The 23400-nt window shown below is 47.1% G+C and overlaps 1 protein-coding gene across 4 annotated transcripts in view; it reads left to right on the forward strand.

Moving 5' to 3' along the window:
* MGAT4B (alpha-1,3-mannosyl-glycoprotein 4-beta-N-acetylglucosaminyltransferase B) overlaps nucleotides 1-23400 on the forward strand; it is a 1380432-nt gene that overhangs the window by 1094355 nt on the left and 262677 nt on the right. For all 4 annotated transcript variants that reach the window (XM_069654102.1, XM_069654101.1, XM_069654099.1 and 1 more), the window contains one exon: nucleotides 17690-17777. In XM_069654102.1, the coding sequence (XP_069510203.1) occupies nucleotides 17690-17777 (88 nt within the window). The remainder of the gene's footprint in view (nucleotides 1-17689; nucleotides 17778-23400) is intronic.

Raw genomic sequence — 23400 nt, forward strand, 5'->3', positions numbered from 1 at the left:
GAGGTAGATTGTTCTTAGTTTGTCTGTTCCGGGCAGAGAAGAAGGTGTCGCACTGTCTCAATGTTTTGTGTAACTGAGCAATAGCGACAGATTTTGTTTTGGGATTGTTTTCGGAAATAGAAGACTTTGTTTGTCTTTAGGACGTTGAAGCGTGCTCTTAAGAAGATTGTTCGATGGTGTTTATTCGGAGATTTCTTTAAGTAAGTTCTCACCTCGTCTATTTTTTGAGTATCGAATGTCAAGTGTGACGAGGATGTGTATTCACTTGCTTTATCGAGGTTTTTCGATCCAATCCTGAGTTTTCAGTCTGTCCTTTATTTTTTCCGGGATTCTTTCAATGTCCCATTCTGAACAGCCAATTTTTTCCCCCAGTTCGAGTTGATTTTTGTACCAGACAGTCAGCATCTGGGTCTTTTCGCTTATCATTTCCCTGTGAATGATCTGTAAGATTTGTGGACGAGGCGTTCGTATTGGTGTCGAATTTGACAGCTTCAGTGCTTTGCACCAGAATAGGCCCTCAAGTCTACCCCATAATGTGGGTGGAAGTTGTAGCATTGCCTCTGCTCCCTAGGTTATCGCCGGCGTGGCTTTTGTTTTGAAAAAGTTTATCACTGGAAGAGGTGAGAATTAACCGTACATTTTTTCCAGAGTAAAGGCTTGTGCTGCAAGAGTTTTTGTCCATGCAAAAAGATGTTCCTGCATAGAAATTTCGATTTACTGCAGCAGATTTTGACCCCCAGGTATGTGAAACTTTCTACCGTTTCCAATTTTTCTGAATTTATGAACCAATGATGCTTTTTTGTTGTCTTTAATTTTTCGATGATCATAATCTTTGTTTTGTTTGTGTTGATGTCAAAGTCGTTTTTTTTAAGTAGGCTGAGAGGCTGTCTAATTGGCGATGTAGACCGATGGCAGTTTGGTCCAACAAAATTATGTCGGCATAGAGGAGCCTTGTGACGTTGGACTCTCATATTGTGGGAGGGAAAGGACGGGGGTCGTTTTCCGAATCCACAATGTCGGCCATGTAGGCTTTATACAATGCAGGGGCCTAAGGGCAGCCCTGCTTGACCCATCTTGCTGTCTTTATTGGTTTTGACAACAGGCCAGCTGCCTTTAGTCGCACTCTCACCGAAGTTTCGCTTTGTAGAGCTCTGATTGGTGCTATGATGGAAGGAGGGCATTTTGATCTTTCTAGTTTCTTCCAGTCTTTTTCTGTTTACCCGATCAAATACTTGCACCAAATCTATGGAAGCTATGAATGTTGTTAATCGGCCTTCCCATGCTCTTGCCTTTAAGATACTGATCGTCATGATTTTGATAGATGTACCCAGGTTCTTTTCAAAGCCAGATTGAAATGGGTCTGCTGTTTTAGCTTCTTTCTGCCATTCCTGAAGATCGTCCAGAATCAGTGATCCGAATAAATTCCCTATAACATCCAATAAAGCTATCGGTCTGTAATTCTTTGGTTCACTCTTCAGTCCCTTTTTAACAATTGGGACGATATTGGCCGTTTTCCAGGTTTCCAGGATGGATCGTGTTTCAAGGCATGTATTGAATATCTCCGTGATTAAGACTGCCCAGATTTCAGGGTCCTGTTTTAATTGGATATTCGAGATTCCGTCGGGGCCTGGAGCTCTTCAGTTTTATACATTTTTTTAGCTTTTTCATGATTATTGATTTGTTGAATGTAATTGGCCAGTCGCACTTGGCAATGTTTGTCGCTTCAGGTTCTCCAGTGGTTTCAAATAGATTATTAAAATGTTGCAGCCACTTCTCCTCACTGACACTATTTGAGATGACCGTGTCGGTTAGCCCTGTTGAATTTTTGACATTAGACCAAAAGTCTTTAGCGGATCTTCCACAAACTGCTCTTAGCATAGTCTCTGCGTCGTGTTGATATAGCTTCCTTCGAAGGTTTTTCAACCACGATTTGTAGCCTTTTTTTGTTCCAATGCAAGGGCTATATTTTCCTTAGACGGATGTTTTTGGGTTGTTCTTTAGAAAATACTTTTCTCAAACCACATTAACTGACTAGACCTGACAGAAAATACAGGGGTACAGCTTTCCTCCGAGGACAATTGAATTCTGATTATGTGGTGGCATCTGTGACTCACTTATGATCTTCTAGCCCCGTGGCACGTTTGGCTTGTCCGCCTGATAGCGAGGGAAGAAATGTGTATAATGTTGTGAAGAAAGTAGCTGCTTTTGCATTGCTTACAATTAGAACGCGGACTCTCCTGCTAGTTTGACAATGTATTTCTGAGGGATGTGGCAGTGAATGAGCCTTCTTTATATATTCCCCATTAAAAAGGAAAGCAATGCAAAGTTGATATTTTTGCATAATCAGCTCAACTCTTACCGGGCAATCCGAGTAGCAGTTGCTTTAGCTGGTAATATATTTTTTCAGATTGATAAAAGTATAGTCTTGTGCAGACAAGAATTAGTTTAATTGACTCATTTCATCTGTGATATCAAAGCACTTATGCTAAACGGGACCGTGGACATCAACAATCTATTTAATAAAAGTGGGCAAGATGCTACAGACTGTACGCACAGATATAGCAACGGCCATGAAGTTATGATGAGGGGAAAGGGGCACGGAGGAAATGTAAACATAAAGAAAACTATGCCAACCCTTTATTGGGCCATTTTCATGCTGCACACACCGTAACCCTCCTTCCAACAATTCAGAAACCATTTATCTCCTATTTCTTCATCTTGCATTCAATGAACCTCTTCAATCTTTGTTGTTTGAGTCAAAGTTGATTTCACAATTCCAGTTTACATGGGAATTGATAATAACAGACAATGTTGTTCAAACTGGTAACAGCTTAAACTTTTAAATCTATGTTCCTGGTAAAAGTACACAGCTTGTAACAGAGCATTAAGAGGAAGAGAGATAGCCTATTTTAAAGGGCGCACTAGAACTCAGTGCCTAAAAACAGTAAAATGTGTTTTTGGAAAGCAAACTTGCTAATGGACCCCTTCTCTCCACTAACCTCCCACCCCACCCCCAATGATTTTCTCATCTTTGGTATCCATCTCCCAGCTCAACTGCTCGTCTGAAACCTTTCTGCTGCCAAAGGGTGCAGCATGAATCCGTGTTGGCTTCGCCCGAATGCCTCTCTGCGCCCCGCACTGGACCTGACCTCTAGGCCAGTATAAATGGAGGTTACCCGGGACCTCAGTTCCTTAATCCGCGCACTCTGCTCACTTTAGGAATAGTGCTCTTTCAAATTTTTGACATGCCAAAATTGAGCTAAGGCCTTGGGATTTAAACCTTACGTCGACTGAAGGTGCCAAATGTCAGTTTCGGACCTGCAACGCTTCTGCCTTTACTGTCTGTTAAGGTCCCAAAATGCAGGGGAATGTGTTGTGTCAATTGATGCACCCAAAGGCACTTTGAGAACGTGAGGCAAAGCGGTTCAACTTTCTTCACAAAGAGAGAAGTGATAAACCCGTTTGAGGTCATCGGATGCAGACCATGGCACCAAAGAACAATCCCCTGTCCAAAAGGACAAGAGAAAGAAGCACAGCCAAAGATCAAGATCTCCAGGTGGTGCTTAAAGGGACCACTCTTCCTTGTCTTCCAAGAAGAGGAGCAACCGCAGGGCTCACCAAGTACCTTTCCCATCCCAATCTTCTGCTCCAGAGGAATGTTACAGGGGGGGGGTGCTCTCAGGCAGAAGATTCTTGACATGTTCTCCATGGCTCTTGCACCAGTGTTCTAGATGCTGCTGCAAGCTGGCAGATCCCACCACGCTCGGTCGAACCGGCAGGGATTCCCAGTAGATGAAACAAGTCCCATCCAAAGGTCACACTGTTCAGTCTTCGGACATTAGTCCTTGGCTCTCCCTTACTCAGTGCCAGAGTCCTGAGGAATTTTGCCCTGCTCTCCATAACAACCCGTCCCATTTGGAGGACATTTTATGATGGGCACGGGGAACCCGTCCCTTTCACTGGGAGGACAGAGACTTTCCAGAGGAGTTTTATGGGGAACCAGGAGGCCTAGTGGATCTTGCAGCTGTCTTGCAGGTGGCCTGGACACCTCACCAGAGGTCATTGATCCCTGCTCCTACCTCGGGCAGTCCACAAGCTACTTTTCAGCACCTTATGGCCAAGGTGGTAGACATCTTGGGGTTATCTGCCCCTTCGACCTTATGGTTCAGTGCAAGGTAACAGACATCCTGAATGACGGACCAAAGAAGGAGAAACTATTGCCTTTCAATCAAGCAGTAGAGGGGCCACTTCTTGTGCTCTCGGCCAAGTCGGCCTCCAAGCTCACTGTTGACCGGGACCTGGCAAAAAAGCACAGGTTGGCACCTTTGTACCCCTCTCAACTCCATGTTTCTCTTCACCCCAGATTTGGTGTCCGGCTGCTATGGCAAACCTAAAGACCATGTCTTCTCCATCCTTGCTCCCCGACAGGGACAGCAAGAGACTTGGCTCATGGGAAAAGAAGATTTTCAGTTCTTCGAGCATAGGTCTCTGGTGTGTGAATGCCTTCTGTGCCCTGGCCAAGTTCTCCTTCGGGCTCCGGTCCATCATTGCGGAGGCAGCTGAGCACATCCCTGCAGGGGAGATGCATGATGGTTTTGAGGCTCTGATTCGGGATGGCTTGGAATCTTCCCATCAGACCCTTCAGTCAGGTTTGGATACTGCTAGACTGTGGTGGGAACCAAGGCCCCCAACGTGGTATTACTGGCGTTATCTTGGCTCAGGGTGTCTGGTTTTGTGCCAGACGCTACAGAAAAACCTCTGGACGTGCCCTTTGACGGCCAAAAGGTCCTTTCAAAAGTTTCAAAAGCAACCGCAATGTTCCTGGGACTTGCAGTCCAGCAGCCAGTAAGCCCTACGGCCAGGGGCAAGGGCTTTCACCCTCCCATGCCCAAAGGGGAAGGGGCAAGGGCCTCTTGGACAGACAAGGGCAGTGCTACCCCAAAAGAGGTAGGGCATGGGTGCATCCAGAGGCGGTGGCTCATCTCCACTGTGATCTCCACAGCCCCAGGTGCAATGCCTCTGTGAAGAGGACTTCCATCACTATACCCCTGTGGGAGGCAGGATATCCGTTCGGCAAGGATTTAATACTTACCACTTCTGATGTTCTGGGCTTATAGGTAATTCACCATGGATACTGCCACCCATTGTCTTCAGATCCCCAACTGCTGGAGGAGATTGGTCAGTTTATGGCAAAAGGGGCCATAGAATCGGTACCCTGCTCAGAACGAGGCAGGCGTTGGATTTCAAACTATTTTCTAGTACCAAGAAGGATGGTAGTCTCCTGGTTCTGCAGCTTCTGAACATGTATCTGTATCTGGACAGGTTCAGTATGGTTACTCCTGCCCATATTCTTCAGGCCCTGATCTACAGGGTGCATACTTCCTGTGTTTCCTGGATGGCCACATGAAAGTGCCTGAAATTGAAAGTGGGGAATGGTCACTACCAGTACAAGGTCCTACTGTTCGGCCATACTTCGGAACCCAAGGTTTTCACCAAGACGCTGACAGATGTGGCGGTTTTCCTCAGAAGGGAAGGCATTCATGTTTTTCCAAATCTAGAGGGCTGGCTCATCTGATCCCCCTCACAAGACCTGGCTTTGGCACTCCTATACCGCAGCCTATTGCACGGCTTGGGATTCTCCCTGAACTTTAGGAAGTCTCATGTTTCGCTGTCCCAGTCCCTCCGATTCATCAGAGCGGTCTTAGAAACTCGCTTGGGCCAGGTCTTCCCACCCGAGGACAGAGTGGCAAATGCCTCAGAGATGGTCCAGGTCTTCCAACCACAAGAAAAGGGTCTAGCCTCAGCTTTTTTGCGCTTGCTGGGTATTATGGTCTCCTACATCCTTGTGGTGCCAGAAGCCCAGCTACCTATGAGGTTGCTACAGTGGCTTCTGAGGGCACAGTATTCTCTGTTTCAGGGACGGGCGTCGGTCCTTTTTCAGGTCTCGGTGAGTGTCTAGAGACCTGCAATGGAAGTCCCTGAAAAACAACCTTCTGAGAGGAGCATTGTTTCGGCAACCTTGAACCCAATGGGGCTCTGGTCATGGATGGATGCGTGCCTGTACGGCTGCAGTGCTCACCTCCTAGACCTTATGGGGACTGTCCTGTGGTCCCCATCGGAAGGGCCGGGAGCACATCAATTTGCTGGAGTTGTGAGTTATCAGGCTGGCCCTAGTCCCTTTCCTCCCCTCTGTGGGAGGCAAGACGGTGTTGCTCCTGATTGACAACACATTCACCATTCATTGCCTCAACAGAGTAGTGTGAGTAACCATTCAGGTCATCTCTTCACTTGCGGTGTGAACAGGAAGTGTGAGTGGTTTTTCCCCCCTGAAATTCTCATCAGCTCTGGGGATGCCCTGACAGTCGAGTGGGACTTCGACCTGCTCTATGCTTTCCCACTGATACCAGTCTGACCGTTGGATCTCAGAATGCTATGCCTGTTCCGGTCCATGATGATCTTGATATCTCTGGATTGGGCCAAGAGAACATTGCCCACAGAGTTGCTGGGCATGGCCATCTGCCCTCCCTAGCACCTACTGCAGAGGACGGACCGCCTTGCCTGCTCAGAGGGACAGGCACTGCACCCAAACCTCTGCATCCTGAATCTTCATGCCTGAATGCTGAAAGGTTGAGGTATAAGGAGTAGGATTTGTTAGAGTATGTTCTGAATGTGCCCCTCTCTGTCAAAAGGTCTGCCACAAAACCATCTATGCCTGTAGGTGGCAAACATGTTTGGCTTGAGAGGTATCTGGGCCCTTTTACTTGCTCTGCATCCTCTGTTTTGGATATTCTGCTCTCTTTGGCTCAGACAGACCTGCAGATTGGCTTTGGGAAGGGATATCTTGCACCCATTTCGGTCTTAATGAGGAGCCCGGTGCAGGGCTCCTTTTTCACAATCCCCACGGTCATCCAGCTCCTTTGGGATTTTTGTAATATGTTTCGTCCATGCCAGTGTATTGTTCCTGCGTGGGATTTAAATTTAGTGTTCAGGCACTCCGTTTGAGGCTCTTCATTCCTGTTCATTAAGATTGCTCACCCGAAGGTGATTTTCCTGGTTGCCATCACTTTTTCTAAATTGGTGAGTGAGCTTCAGGTATTGCTTGTTAAACTTCCCTGCTTGTTTTTTTCCGAGAAGGTGACTTTGAGTTATTCCATACTTCTTCCCGAAAGTGGTTTCCGATTTCCATCTATCTCAAAAGATTCAGTCTCTCACATTCTTTCCTCCACCCCATCCTCCAAAGTCAGAGGAGCGTTTCCACCAGCTGAACCCGGTGCAGGCCCTCACCTACTAAGTGTCTTGGACAAGAGATGCCAGGAAAGATTACCTGCTTTTCGTTGGTTACGCTGATGCCCGTGCTGGTATGGCTGTTACCAAACAGACCATGTCAAGGTGGATCATTCTCTGCATCTTGGAATGCTATGATCTGACTTTAGGGTCTCCGGGCTCACTCCACCAGAGGGTTATCTGCCACTTCGGCTATGCAACGTGGAGCCCCTGTTCTGGATATTGGCTAAGCGGCTACATGGGTTTCATTGCACACGTTCGCTAAACTTTACTGCTTGGATTCTATAAATGGTCAGGACTCTCGTTTGAGCAGAGCTGTGTGTCAGAGTTTTCTGATTCAGTTGGTGTCCTTACTAGCCTCCCTCCTCCCACATTACCCTACACACAACCCCCCACAGATAGCCACCACAGGCACAACGGCTAGAATTAAAACATTAAATGAGCCACAAATAAGCTCTCCTCTTTGGCCCTGTCGCACACTCCAGCATCAGCAGCTAACCAGACCCAAAGTGCTGTACTATCAGATCTTGTGCTCTTTCCTATGGATAACCTACTCCCAAGTCTTTTCAGCCAAACCCAAAGCCCATTGAAAGCAGATTGGCACACTGGAACCAGGTACTTCTGACCTGCACCCAGCAACACCCCAGGTTTTGCGTCTGCTTGTCCCACTAATGAACCCCACCCCCGTTTCTCTTACAAAGTCAAGTGCAGCGAAGCCACCAATAGTGGCATACAGGGGCTATACAAACATTTATTAATTATACAAGACTACTGACATTATATTACTGCTTTGGGAGTCTGTCAATGATGAGGAATCTGTGGGAGGGAGGAGTACATTTGAGGAACGAATTACTTACCACTTGGTAATGTCCTTTCTGATGGACATTGCTCAAAACAGTGCACCTAGTAGGAAAACATGCCCCAATTTCTTTGATTTTTTTTTAAAGAAAATGAAAAAAGTTAATTTAGAGGCTGAACATAAAATAAATATATATGTTGCCATTAAATAAGATGCAGCTACGGTTTGTGACAGAGAACAGCACTGCCAATTGAAGTTCCTGCCCTTTGGTCTCTGGGCAACATAACGTTTTTACCACATGCCTCATTCCAGTGGCATCTTATTTGCTAAAACAAGCAATCTGTCTATCCCTTCCCCCGACCAGGGTAACTGGCTAAACTGGGGATCAACATGCCAGCCACACTCTTCTTACGTAGAAGCCTGCAACTCCTTGCATCCCTGGTATTGTCCATGAACTAAAGAAATATTATTTTACTGTCAATACAACTGTAACTTCTAAGAACATATTTCAGTATAGCTCATGGATTAATATGACAATCCCAGGTGTGCATAACAGCTCTGTTACACAGCAGGACTCTATGTTCCGAAACGATGTAAGGCCCTTCTATGTGCTATGCCCCTTTTTAAATTTGTTATATCAAACTGCAGACTAATAGTTGCAATCAAATCAGGAAATGGTGCTACCTCAATAAAAGCAATCTACAGACAGTGTGCGAAGATGGACATGCAAATGAAAACTTTAAGGCCTTGCTTTCTTGAATTGATGGGCGCATGTGACCGTTCCAATGCATGCATCCCTCTCAGATCAGGATGCCTCTTATAAATCAGGATTAAGAAAGCAAGAAGCTTGACATATTGGAGCTGCAGTTACCCCAGCGATATTCTTTGCTAGTTCTGCTTGCGATCAAAGTTTAATCCGGGATAAAACAGTGATACATTCCATGTAACTCAAGAGTTACAAGATATTCCAATCTCTTGAAGGAAGCCTACGTAACCATAAAGGACAGAGGTTGACACTCTAAATTGAAATTCTCAGCAGTTTCAGAAATTGGTGCTGCGCCTTTATCATTTAGCGGATGTCCTTCATGTTGTGGCACCTTTTTATCATACATCTGAATGCAAAATACAGATCTTTGGGGGAATTGTTTTTGATTGCCTGGTCAGGGAAATGTATGCTGGATATTCACATGATGCTCTGGAAGTTTCCATTGCTAAACAAGCAGATAATGTTGATCTACAAAACAATTGAAATAGTTACATTGTGGGTTAGAGAGCTACGGAGTATGGACCTTACTTCAGATTGACACCTTATCCTAATTGAGAAACTGCAAATCTGCCATCCAAATTTTAAATCCCTGCATTTACATGTACTATGCTCTTGGGGCTGCAAGTATTATTTTGCAAAGAGGATGTTGAGATATTGTATTGCAAATATTTTAGGAACATGTACCATAGTAAAAGTTTGATTAGCATCTTTGTAAAATCAATGATGCTGATTAAAATAAAATATACCAAATAACAGATAGGCTGTATTCTGGATGCAGCAAGTTAGGAAACTGACAAAACACCTGGAGGGCAAAGCATTCTGGAATACTCCAGCATTGGATCTTTCATGGATTCACATGCTGTGAATATTCCCCATCGTCAGGCTGGGAAAACCACGGTAACTTTAATATAGTAGTTTTCCTTTGGAAAAAACGTCCACACCTTGAGTATCCTATCAAAGTCATTATGGGTGCTTTAGGCTGCACCAATGTGATGTCGAGAGTATAGCTCCTTCCCTGCGGCTTCCCCTTAGATTTCAACTGTCTTCCAAACTGTTGGGATTACCTCGAGGTCTCTCCAGAGAATTTGTCTTTTTTGTGTGCAAACTTCAGTTTCTTCAAGTCTGCTTTCGCTGTTTTCCACTCTTTCGTCCGAGAAAGGTGTTTTTTCCGGGTCCCGATATGTCATCTTCGGGTCCGAAGAAGTCTTTATTCAGGCCGTGTGCGACCTGCAGCCTCAAGAATGTGTACGATGGGGACGGCCATTCAGAGTGCCTGTACTGCTTGTATCCCAATCACTTGTCTGACAACTGTGAAATCTGTCGGTGTTTCTGCCAAAAAACCCTCAAGGACAGAAACAGGTGTTTGATTTGCTGGCTGAATGAGGCTGCCTATCCGGCTTCAGAAGGCAGCTCTTCCAGTGGGGGCAGATCCTCCACTTCCTCGACAAAGAGGGCACCGTCGCGCCAGAAGACTAGGTCGCAGGAACCACATCTAAAAAGCAGGCCACTGGTGAGCCCAGGCCTTCATCTGAAGCCAAGAGGTCTTCTGTTGCTCCGCCTTTGTTGAATATTGAGGGGTCAAAAATCGCCCCTTCTCAGGGCGCATCTGCATCACGCTCCGAAAAATCAAAGGAGAGGGACTCACACTAGCTGAACTCTGTGGATCCAGCCCGCAAGGTTTCGTCATCGGAGAAGGAGAAATCAAGGCCGCCTCCTTCCTCCTCGACAAGGAAGAAGTCTTCGGACAAGGACAAGCAGCACTCCTCATCAACTTCCCATAGGTCTTCTTCGGGCCATGAGTCTTCGTAGCACGGGTCCAGGTCGTCCTCTAAGCGGCCACCTTCTCTGTCGACTGCGATATCTGGGTTTCAGCCAGCGTCTGCGACTCTCCCTGTCGACCGCTATGCCGTTGACGACTGGTTCATCGGGGAATCTATCACTGTCGACAGGCCTTCCATCTGCAGTCCCGTTGACCATGCTGTTGACGACTGCTTCGTCGGCGACTGCTTCGTTGTCGATGACCAAGACTAAAGCCCCGACGACGCAGACTCCCTGTTTGGCCCGAGGAGATGGTTCCGCCTGTCCGGCATGTCTCGAAGCATTCAGAGGTGGCTACGGAGCACAATCCTCTAGAAGGGTTTCCGTTCATGCTGCCTGAGGACATTCTCCAACATGACATCACCTCTGACTTAGGGGCTCCAGTCTACGACGAGCGTGCAGCTTTGGAATCGGATCCCGAGGAAGAAGGTTCAGATCAGCCTTTTCTGGATCCATCTGTTTTGGGTCTCCAGCCTTCCCTTCCATCCACATCAGCAGGTCTGGGGTCTGTGCCGCCTCAGTACCCTCTTGTCAACCCACACTCATTGCTCTCGATGCAGGTGCTCATTATTTTGCAAGCTCTCCTAGGGCAATTGGACGCCAGGCTCCCGGTTCTTCAGGCTCATCAGTTCCGGTACTGATAAGCCCACCTGCTGAGCCTCCTCAGAAAGATGCCTCCGATGCCTCCTGCAGCCACGGCCTCGCTGCAGGAGATCATCCCCACCTAGACCGCCTCTGCCTTTCCAAGGGTTTTTACACCTCCCCAAAGGGATCAGGAGGAAGGGGAGTTTGAGGATTCAGAGCAAGACATTGCTCCGCAGGAGACACTGTTCGATTTCTTCTTCTCCCAGAAGGGCAGACACCTGGGATACAGACCCAGACCAGTAGGATCCAAGTAGTCCGGCCCAACCATCGCCACCAGATGACATTGGGGCTTTCCATGCCATAATGGCTAAAATCTGTCAAGAATTTGGTCTCACCCAAGAGGAGGAAAAGGACTGTTTTCTGTTTGACCACATGGGGAAGAGGAGAAAGGCGGTTTTCTCTATCCTTATATTGGATCTCGTATGGCAGGAGGGGCTCCGTACGATGAGGCACCCGTTTACAGAGCCAGCAGTCAAGGGGTGCTTGGAAAAGAAGTTCAAGGCTCCTGACTCCACCCTGAAGTGCCTGATGTCGCAGCCTACCCCGGATTCGGTTGTTTCTGCAGCGGCTAGTAGAAAGGCTCGCACCCAGCACAAGTGTGGCACTCCTCCCGAGAATGCGAACCGTAAACTGGATGCTTTCGGTAAGAAGGTCCTCACTGTCGGAGCCACTACGGTAAAGGCTGCCACCTTGTTGACCATCGTGGCAAGATACGACTGCGAGATGTGACATCGCCTGGCACCACTGTAGGAGGGGCATCGAACCATAGTATAAATATTGCAGTCGACCTGGCGGAGACTGGTTTCAAACAGATTAATAATGGGGTGGTTCTCCGGCGTAAAGCTTGGCTTCGCTGCACGGATTTCCGCCAGGAGGTTCAGCACAAGATGGTGGACATGCCTTGTGAGGGGGGACCATCTGTTCGGGTGAAAGATAGATGCTCTGAAGAACAGGAAAGGGGACTCCGATACAGCATGGTCCCTTACAGCCCTGCATGGCAGAAGGTCTTTTCGCCCCTTTTGTGACGTCTCTGGAGACGCACAGTTTGTGGGTTCTCCAGACAAGGGAAACGGTAGATCCACCTACTACTCCTAATGGTGCAGGTGTTCCTTTCAGGCCGCCCAGCAGAACAAGGAGTACCAAGACCAGAGGAAAAGAGGATCCTCTTCTTCGCAAAGAGGCTGTAAAAGCAAGCCTCAACAATGACTGCCACAGGGGCAGTCAGCTGGGAGGGAGGTTGGCGCTCCACATTGACAAGTGGCGTTCAATTACAACAGACAAATGGGTGCTGAAAGCAGTCCAGTACGGCCACTCGTTTGAGTTCAGGCGCTGCCACTCCCATTCCTCTGGTTAAAACATCTCAGGCTCGCCTTCAATTCTTAAGTCAGGAGGTACTACAAAAAGGGGCAATCGAGAAGATTGCGCCATCGGCGAAAAAAAAAGGCATCTATTTCAGGTTTTTCTTAGTCAAGAAACTGGACGGAAAACGGCCCCCATTCTAGATCTGCGGCTGCTCAACAAGAACCTAAAAAACCAAACGTTCAGGATACTAACGTTGCAAGACATTATAAGGGCTGTTCAACCCAAGGAGTTTTTGGCGTCTCTAGATCTCGAGGACGCTTACTTTCACATTCCTATGCTTCCAAGGCATCAAAGGTTTCTCAGGTTCGTGGTGGGCAACAGCCATTACGAGTTTTGGCTTCTCCCTTTTGGCCTAAAGTCGGCTCCCAGGACGTTTACCAAGTGTCTGGCTCCAGTGGCAGCTTTCCTCCGCAGGAATGGACACCACTTTTACCCGTACCTGGACGACTGGTTGGTCAGGGCGACAATGTACCAACAGACATTGGAGTCTCAACGCCACTGTGCTCCTTCTGCAACGTCTGGGCTTCGCTGTCAACTTTAGCAAATCCTTTCTGACTCCCTCTAAGGAGTTGGTCTTTCTGGGAGCGCAATTCCAGGCGTCTCTCAATCAAGTCAAGCCTTCGAAGGAGAGGATAGTGAAGCTCTTGTCTCTGGCGTGCTCTTTTTCACCAGTAACGTCGGTCACAATCCATGCATTCATGTCTCTCCTCGGCACCATGTCGACCTGCATCCCGCTCATTACCAATTGCTGTCTCTTTATGCGGCCTGCACAGGAATTTCTCACTTCCAGTTGGTCCCAGATCACGGGCTCCTGGTTGGACAAGGTGATAATTTCCCGATCTCTAGCAGACGACTACAGTGGTGGACTCATCCTGTCAACATCGAGCAGGGCATGCCCCTGGTGGAACCAGATTTTTGATATATTATAGTGAGACACCTTGCAGACCGGATGGGGTGCTCATCTGGACCAGTTCCAAGTCAAAGGCCTATGGTCTCCCACAGAGGTCTCAATGCATATCAACGTCCTAGAATGGAGAGCTGTACAATGGGCGTTCAAGTCGTTTCTTCCCCTCATGCAGAGCTCGGTGGTAAGGATTCTCACTGACAACACCACGGCTATGTTCTATCTATGCAAGTTGTGGGGGGGAGTGAGAACGCTGCCCCAGGAAGCCCAAACCATCTGATTCCCTCAGCAGGGGCTCCTCTCGGATGCATGAATGGCAACTGAACTCATCCCAGGTAGCAAGAATTTTTGAAGATGGGGCACTCCCCCTTTGGATCTGTTCGCCAGCCCCGAGAACAAGCAGTGCTGTCGATTTGCCAGCCGGGTTCCTCATCCGGACTCCGGGGAAGGTGCAATCTCTTTTCCATGGGCGAGGATGTTCGCCTACGCGTTTCCTCCTTTTCCCCTGATAAGGAAAACTGTTCAGACGGTTCGCAGGGTTCCCAGCAAAATCATTTTGGTGGCTCCGTTCTGCCCCAGGCAGACCTAGTTCTCCGACCACCTTCATCTAGTGAAGGACGACCCTCTTCACCTGGGCTCCCAGCCGGATCTGTTCTCTCAGAACAGGGAGCTGGTGTGGCATCTCAACCCGGCCGCATGGCTCCTGCCCAATCGGAGTTCGGCAACCTAAATATATCTCAGGATTGTCGCTGCATTTTAGCTGCGGCAAGGGCTCCGTCTACCAACGCAGCATATGCAAGTAAGTGGAAAAGGTTCTGTGTATGGTGTTCTCAACAACCTGATCTACAGCCATTGCGGGTGTCGCCTCACAGTCTTCCTTACCTTTTGCTGTTAGCAAAGGAAGGTCTTGCAATCTCGTCTATTAAGGTTCACCTGGCGCGATTTCCAGATTCATGCAGAAAAAGAATTCTACGCCTCTGTTCAGCGACAGATTGATCACACATTTACTCAAGGGTCTTTTCAGGACTTTTCCCCCAAAGAAAAACTTCCCTCCGGTTTGGAGCCTCAACCTTGTGCTCTCAGCCCTCATGAAACCCCCATTTTGAGTCTGTCAACAGCTGCGATCAAATTTCTCACTTGGAAGGTAATTTTTCTCGTGGCTATTACGTCCTCCATGCATGTATCAGAACTGCAGGCTCTGGTCATTGACCCTCCATTTATGCGCTTCTTGAAGGGCATGTTTCTTCTCTTTATTCCAAAGGTTCCATCGGACTTTCACAAAAACACTACCATGCCTTACCAACTTTTTTCCCTAATGCTTTGACTCCAGTGGAAAGGGCCCTGCATTCCCTGGACGTCTAAAGATCTTTGAAGTACTATCTACATTGCAATAAGGCGTTCAGAGCATCCAAGCAACTTTTTGTGGCTTTCGGCTCCTCCAATATAGGGAGGCCGATTTCTAAGCAAGGCATCTCACGCTGGCTGACGTGGACTATTTTTTTTTTCTGCCACTCTAAAGTCAACAAGCCCTTGCAGTCTGCTCCCAGGGCTCACTCGATGAGGTCCACGGTGACTTCGGTGGCTCTTTGGGCAGGCATATCAATCAGACATTTGCCAGGCAGTGACGTGGGTAGTGCCTCACACGTTCAACAGGCACTACTGTCTCAATCAACAGCATGCTGAGGATGTACAGGTGGGACGAGCGGTGCTCAAACGCCTGTACCAGTAAGGTAAGCACCACAACTTCCGGGGTGTTTGGCTCTATGCCTGTTTTCTAGTATTAATTTGAAGTGATGTCCTCTTGTTGATCATATTGCCTTACGTCTATGTCCTTTTTGCCTGTTATGCACCTCCAGGCTCTTACTGCTACAAAGTCAATTCACAGCATGTGAATCCATGAAAGATCCAATGCTCAAACGGAGTAGTTTCTTACCTGTAACTCCATTTCTCCAGTGTTGGTATCTTTCATGGATTAACATGCACCCTCCAGCCTCCCCCTTCAGTCGAACAGTCTCTTAGGACATCCTCTTTTTGGAGAGGTTAAAATCTGAGAGGAAGCCGTGGGGGCAGAGCTATACTCTCGACGTCCCATTGGTGCGGCCTAAAGCACATAACGACGTCGATAGGACACTTAAACTGTCAACGTTTTTTCCATGGGAAAACTACTATACTAAAGTTACTGAGGTTTCCCCAGCCTGACAACGGGGAATATTCACAGCATGTGAATCCATGAAAGATACCAACGCTGGAGAAATGGAATTACAGGTAAGAAACTACTCACTTCTGCATGGTACAATGTCAGTAAATGGAGCAGAAGTCTCTGCAATGCATTATTTGAATTAAACTTGCTTTGACATTTAATCATTTTAAAATATCTATTATTAATGGCTTTGGTTGGTGCCAGAAAACAGATTTTGTACTGTAGTGTGTTGTTAATGTTAAATCACCAGTCCCGTTTAAGCAAGGAATTTATAGTTGGATTTCTCTTGTAATAAGCTTTTTTTTTAGTGATCCCCATTCATCTAGAGGTGATCACGCTACAGGGGCTGTACGCACAGACACCTTGCATTAGGAAATCTTTAAAGCAGCAACTTCAAGGATACTAGATATAATTAAGAGAGCTGGAACCTGAGTTGGCCAAGCTGTCTCGAAGATGTGAGTACGTTTACTCACACCATCCCAGAAATTTCACCATACTTGGTATTCTAGTCTGCCAAGACAATCCATGAAAAATCAAATTTCAGACGAGACTTATCTCCATTTAAGTGTAACCCATCCTCCAACCCAGTGATGCAAATGAACACAGTGAACAGGCTGTCTTCGTCATTAGAATCTTAGGATGTTCTGAGGTTGGCCATCCAATCTGCTGGGAAAAATCTAAAAAGAAGTTGATGGATAGTCAAATAAGTGCTAGTCATATTAATGCATCAAGGATTGAACTGCAAGTGATGTGCAATATTCTAGCATTCTCTGAAATATACAATGATGGGGAATTTTTGCTAGAGGGAAGTAACATTTTCTTTATAATCCGAGGATTCTATATATTTCTTACTCCTTTCGTTTTGGAAGTACCAGATGTTTTTGTTTGTACAGTGTTCAAATTGACCTGCACAGTAACCATTCAGTCTATTAAGAAAAATATCTTTACCCCTTTCTCGGGTAACCTTATCCATTTTCACTTTTATTGCCCTTTGCTGTGGTTTAATTGTTTTTCTCAATTCGATATGTGGCCTTTTTTTAATCAGAGTTGAATTGTGATTTATTTTCTTAGAATTTTCTTATTCTGTCTGAATTAATTGGTGCTTGTTTGGCAAGACATCCACCTAAAATTCTAAGGCAGCCAAACATCATTTATACCCTGGAAAACATGGGCAAGCTCATTTTGCTGTTTCCACTCCTCTCTTTTAGAGGGCCTCTAGATTAAGAGGGCCGGTCTCCATCAGAAGTCAACACTATTCTGTGAAATCAAGCTCTTAAACAAAGTCGCTCTCTTATGTTTGATTGGAGGCAACATTTATTGCTATTTTAGGACAGCAGAGAGTAATCTATGAATCAGGCATTCAGCTGGTAATATGTTAACCCTTATCTCTAAGCAATGCATTCACTAAAAACTCTACATGCATTTCATGATTTATAATTCTCTCCTTCCACCGCTCTACCTTTCTGCTACCAGCTCCAGGTCTGCCTGATCAGATATGTATTGGAAAAGTGCACTGACTGGAAAGTGCAATGGCTTATCAATAAACAGACGCGTCTAGGCCTGAAGGCATTTTCTTCAGGTTTATGGATAGTTTGAGTTGTTTGTTTTGTATAGCATTACATTGTCCTCTTCCAGTCACTTTGCTGGCAAAACTCTAGTGGTGAGGCCACAAGAGATGGGTGTCCTAAACAGATGATATATTTGTTTTCCAATTGTATCACTTATTTATAGACACCAATTTTCGACAATTGAACATTTTCAGGGTTCCTTGTTTGTGGGGTACCCTTTAGATGCAATCCATTGTCAAATGATGGTCTGTGACCAAAATGTGACCTTGTGCCTGCTCCCTCACTATGTAATATGCTTCATCTTAAAAATTAAGCAATTGTACACGTTTTCGTCCTTCCCCAGAGTCTCCAATCCGATAAAGAAGCTTTGCAGGAGGGGCGATCGACACCCCCCAAGTACCGCCGGACATCCGATGGCTACATACAAATAGGTAGGTCATCTCTTCAACATTTGCAAACCCCGTTTCATCTTTTGAAACATATTGACCATTATTGTTGGCTTCCAAAGCAAGCTTGATGAACAATAGGTTACTTTCTGTATCGTATAGCATGATTTAAGGAGATTGATGGTTTTATGTGTGAAATGATGTGACCGAGGGGAAAAAATAACATAATTCTATATGTTCCCATTGCTAAAAGGAGGCCAACTTATGAATCCACTATATATGGCCGGCCACACAAACATGACCTTTACCTTAATTTTCATTTCTGCAAAATATGTTTAAATAACTGATGACTCTAGAATATTATCCTGCAAATTGAATGGTTGAAGACATTTCAATATTTGCCAGTTGGAGAGTAGGCAGAGGATGCTACTGACTCCAGCATCACAATGACTGTGTCTAGGCTCTTGAAGGCAAAGGACCCACAAAGCCATCTTCCACTTCACATTAAATGCCAGAGTTAAAATGAGCATCAATTTAATTGAATAACTAAAGAAGCAACAGTTTATAATCCAAGATGAATGGGAAATAGAAAATACATTAAAGCGATCCAAAATACCTCAGAATAATTAACATCCACAGGTGATTGACCAAACATGCTCAGTGAATTGAACAAGTCAAAGTCAGAACAAAGGGAAGGTAAAAATGTAAATAAGGTACAACATAAATACCAATAATCATTTTAAAAACCATGTGACCAACGCCCGTGTTAACCTGAAGTCATGACCTTTCTTAATGTAAAGAAAAGCATATCTGCTAAACTAGTTTACTCCAAGTCTCAGCTATGTTTATATTTCAGATGTTTATATATTGCTTTGGGGAGAGTGGACACAACACTATTTGGAATAATTATGCTCAGAAAGGGTAGAGTTCCTGTGCTTGTTAGAAAGACTTCTAGAAAAAGTATTTTCTGTTTTCTGGTTTAAGTTGAGATGATGTGCAGGGGAGCGTGGCTACATGACCACGTAGAAGGACGCGTATTCCTGAGCTCCTGCTGATCCGACATAGATCTGGAGGATAAATGGTGTAATGGACGAGAGATGAGCTGTAATAAAGGAGCTACATCATTTTGAATATGCTGTGCATGCAATGCTGGACAGAGCGGTGAAGATATTTGCAGGCTGCACAAGTCCGAACCGAAAGAAGTTTGCTCGGAACGGCGAGAGTGCGCAACAAAATGGCGCCTGGTCATGGACAAAGTAAAACGGATATTATGTAGCAAGCACGGACCACTGCAGACCTTGGACCTCATACGGAGCCACAGCGGAGCGCGCCGAGAGGGGAAGAAGGCGTTACCTCAGACTTGGCAGGAGGGGCTGAACGAAAGTGTTGAATAGACGAACCCAGAGGCTGGGAGGAGCGGAAGATGCACTGTGGCACTGCCGTAGGAGGGATGGCCGTATTGAGCAGAACAAAGAGTTTGCGAGACGGGTGATATTGAATGGCTCGGCAGGAAGCATAGTGCCCCTGCAGATTGAGCACCAGGACGAGGGAGGGGCACCCGAACGACGTGGGGCTGCGCACGGAGGAGTCCGTAACCCAAGAAGTATGGAGCGCTGAGCAAGGTGGGGGTCTGATGGTGCCGTATGCACGTGGAGCCTGCATGCCGGACTGCTGACCGCCAGTTGTGGAGCGCATTGCGAGGAGGCCCGTCTCGTGCTGCGCCCCACGGTTAGTCTACATGGGGGCGGGGATCGGAGCGGACCCCCGGGCTGTACATAGCTGTGGGAGAGCACTCGGCATGAACTCGCCATTAACTGAGGCTGTATATTAACCCACATGCGGTGGACGGACAGTGGAAACGAGGCAAATGATTTACCTCATCGGTGCAGGAGAGTGCAACAATTGCAGGATGCATGGTGTACATGTACAGAGTGGTTATCTTTGTGACTGAAAGCAGAAATGGTTGAGCCGCTGCACAGGCATTTCAGTGTCAGCAAAATGCTGGTGGGGCTGCAATGGCTTGATTAAAGCAGATCTCGCAAACAACACGATAGAGCCGCGGTGGTGGACAGAGTGCAAGCTGAGGAGTAAAGAACGCGCTGGGCACAACATAAGAGATCACGTCGGCTGGACGTGTACGAGCACACTGCTAAGGGACACATGCAGTGAGAGCGGGAAGCCATTCGGTGCCACTAAAAGCGAGTGCAACCAGCAGAGCGGAGGGACACAAGTGTCCAAAGGCAACGTGGAGGTGGCACGGGCACAAGACAGTGGTCCATTGCACAGGATGTCCAGCGGGTGGTGAACACAGGCTAATGTCACCCAGACCCCAGGGTAAATAAGAGCATAGAAGATACCAAAGGCAGGTGAAAGCCTAAGGGATGAGAAATGTACGGGCATCACCACGAGCACAGAGAAGGAGAGCTGGTGTGGCAGAGACACATTGAAGGTGGTGTTCTGCTGCGAGTGAGACCGCAGGACAGCTAACATAAAGTGCCCCAACACCCTAAGGGGGACTCGGCGAAGTACACAAGAACGAAATCTTACAGAAAGAAACTCCCCACTGCGTGAACTGTGCCATTGTGAGTTTACTCGACAGGAAGCGCACCATAAGGCCCGTGGCCAAGCACAAGAGGCTGGTGGGTAGAACAAGAGCCTAAGCGCAGGCAAGAACGTGCAATCTGGAGAAGAAATAGAGGGGAACAATGTCTACGGCCATCACAGAACTAAAATCCTCCTCATGGGGATCAGCAATGGCGGACCTGAAAGCGGCGCTGGAAACTAAAATAGACGCAGTGGGAACAGAGGTCAACCTATTGCGACAAGACATGAGGGCGCTTGCAGAGGAGACGACTAGCCTAGAAAGCGCTGTGAAAAATAATAGACACCAGCACCAACAATGCTAAGGCGGTTCACATACTAAAGCAACAAGTGTCCAACCTGGAGAATCGAGAGGAAGAGGCCGAAGGGAGAGCGAGACGCAATAACATTTGCGTGGTTGGCCTACCGGAGGGAGAAGAGGGCCAAGATCCAATGGATTACGTGGAGAAAATGATTATCCAGGAAATAGGGGCCGGCAAGCTCTCCCAGGGGTTTGCGATTGAACGTGCACATATAGCCCTAATGAGAAGGCCGCAGCCCGGGGTCCCACCCCGTCGATTATAGCGAAGATCCTGAACTATGGGGATCGGGAGGAGATCCTGGAGTTTTTTTTTTAGAAAAGGAGGAACGATAACAAGGGCGTCAGCCACCATCACTGCCTACCCCGACTACCCCATGCAGGTGCAGAGACAACGCTACGGATACGTAGCGATCAAAAGGAGACTGCGCACAGCTGGGTTAAATATGTGCTCTTGTACCCTGCAAAGCTCAAGATCCTGCATGAAGGCAAAGCATATTTTTTTTTACACCCCGGAAGACGCGACTAACTCGCTGAACGCCCAGGGCTGGCCGGAACGCGAAGAACAACAGAGATGAGATGAACACAATAAGTGACACGAAGTCACGCCACAGGTAGTCGGGCATGAGAGAATTGTGAGTGAGACACTCGATAGTGCAAACAAAGGGTGCAGACACACATGACTGTATTGATAGATCATAATGTGCAAAAGTTGGACATATTGGACTGGAATATAGACTGCACAGTTAAAAGCTATCAATGGTGCATCTAACACGATGGTTAATGCAGGAGACACAGGAAGGATGCGACCTACCCCCAGTAGATAGTGAGGAGAGGAGCCACTAGGGCGTTTTCACCCTGCTGAGCCCCCAGTGCGGGCAATTGCCTTGTGAAGGGCTAGATGCAGGGGTGCCTGAGATCCAGGGATGGAACTGGGCAACAGTTGGGAGGGGCGGGGAGTAGTAGTGGGGTAGATATTCAGTTGGGGCAAGTTGGGAAGGGGGATGAGGGGGAGCGGGAAGGGATTTGGGGAGTTGGGTGTGACATTTTTAGTTGGGGACCGAGCCTATATGGGCCTACACGCAGGAAGAAAAATTCTGGACAGAGACTGTGCTTGCAGGAGGGGGAGCGGGATACTACTAGATAATGGGAGACCTTAAAATGATCACGTGGAATGTTAGAGGGCTCAATAGCTACCTAAAGAGGAATAAGGTTATGATGTATTTACGCAGACAGAAGATAGACATAGCCCTGATACAAGAGACTCGACTCACAAAGGAAAGGTTAGAGGTGATCCGGAAGAAATAGAAAGGGACTGTGGTAGGCGCTACATATTCAGCTTATGCCAGAGGTGTGATTACCTGGGTGGCACCGCATGTCCCGTAGCAGATGGGAGGATGGTTATAAGAGGGCTGGTGGAAAATAAGGAAATAAGCATTATTAATACATATGCCCCGAACCAAGACACAGCATCATACTTTAGGTCCCTGTACAGTAAAATTGGCAGGTGCCTGGGGGGGCGGTGATCTGGGGAGGAGACTACAACTGTGCGCTCAACCCGAGAATTGACAGATCAGACAGAAAAATAGATAGGCCCACTCCTGCGGCCAGAGCGTTGCAGACACTACTGACAGACTTTGGATTTGAGGATGCATGGCGGGTGCGCCACATGCAGGAGAGACAATATTCACATTACTCAGCCCCACAAAATGTGCATACTATGCTGGATTATATGTTTGTTACACAAGACCTGATGGCGGAGATGGCACAAACGGAATACAAAGCGAGGATCCTATCGGACCCCTCAACGCTGGTACTGGCACAGCAACACCAACCCCCAAGAGCAAGGATACAGACTTGGCGCCTCAGAGCTGAGGCGTTGAAAGACACAATGTTCAGGGAGGATCGGAGGGACGAAATAATAAGTTACTTCGAGATTACTACTGGCAGTGTGGAGACAGCTGGTACGCTATGGGATGCCTTTAAAGTGGTGGTAAGGGGGATAGCTATAGCTAAGTCCAAAGTACTGCAAGGAGGGATATTAATTGAACCTACAGGAGGCAGAAAAAGAATTAGAAACAGCGCTGGGTAGGGGAGGCACCACCAAGGAAGAGAATGAAACGATACTCAGATTGTAACAAAAATGCGTTGGAAGTTGGGAGAGATTGTGTAATCTGAACTACAAAAAGTATGAAGAGAGACCGCATGCGGGAGGTGATAAGCCAGGAAGAACATTGGCATGGTTATATAAAAACGAGACCCCCAGACTCACAATCAGAACAATAACGAAGGACGACGGGTGCACAGTGGACACCCAAGAAGGCACTAATCGAGAGTTCGTAGACTATTACCAAATACTATACGGAGATAAAGAGGCGAGTGATTGCAGGAAAATAAATGAAACACTGGAGGATATAGGCTTGCCACAAATTAGCGCAGAAGAGCGGGCGGAGCTAGATACCCCGATTACTCTAGAAGAACTAGAGGAGGTAGTAGTGCAGCTACCCATCAGCAAGACCCCGGGGGCCGATGGACTCCCAAGTGAATTTGATAAAATGTACAAAAATGAGGTGCTCCCCCCCGCTTTTAGCGATGTTCAATAAGGCTTACGAAATGGGAAGGCTGCCCAGAGACCCTACGAGAGGCGATAATCATACCGCTCCCGAAACCCAATAAGCCTGGCAAGGATTGTGGATCATTTAGACCACTGTCAATGCTAAATCAGGATAGTAAAATACTTACAGCGGTCCTAGCAAACAGGATGAGAAA

The sequence above is a fragment of the Ambystoma mexicanum genome, chromosome 3q (genome assembly GCF_040938575.1).
Source record: "Ambystoma mexicanum isolate Mex_15411 chromosome 3q, UKY_AmexF1_1, whole genome shotgun sequence".
In the NCBI taxonomy this organism is placed as follows: Eukaryota; Metazoa; Chordata; class Amphibia; order Caudata; family Ambystomatidae; genus Ambystoma; species Ambystoma mexicanum.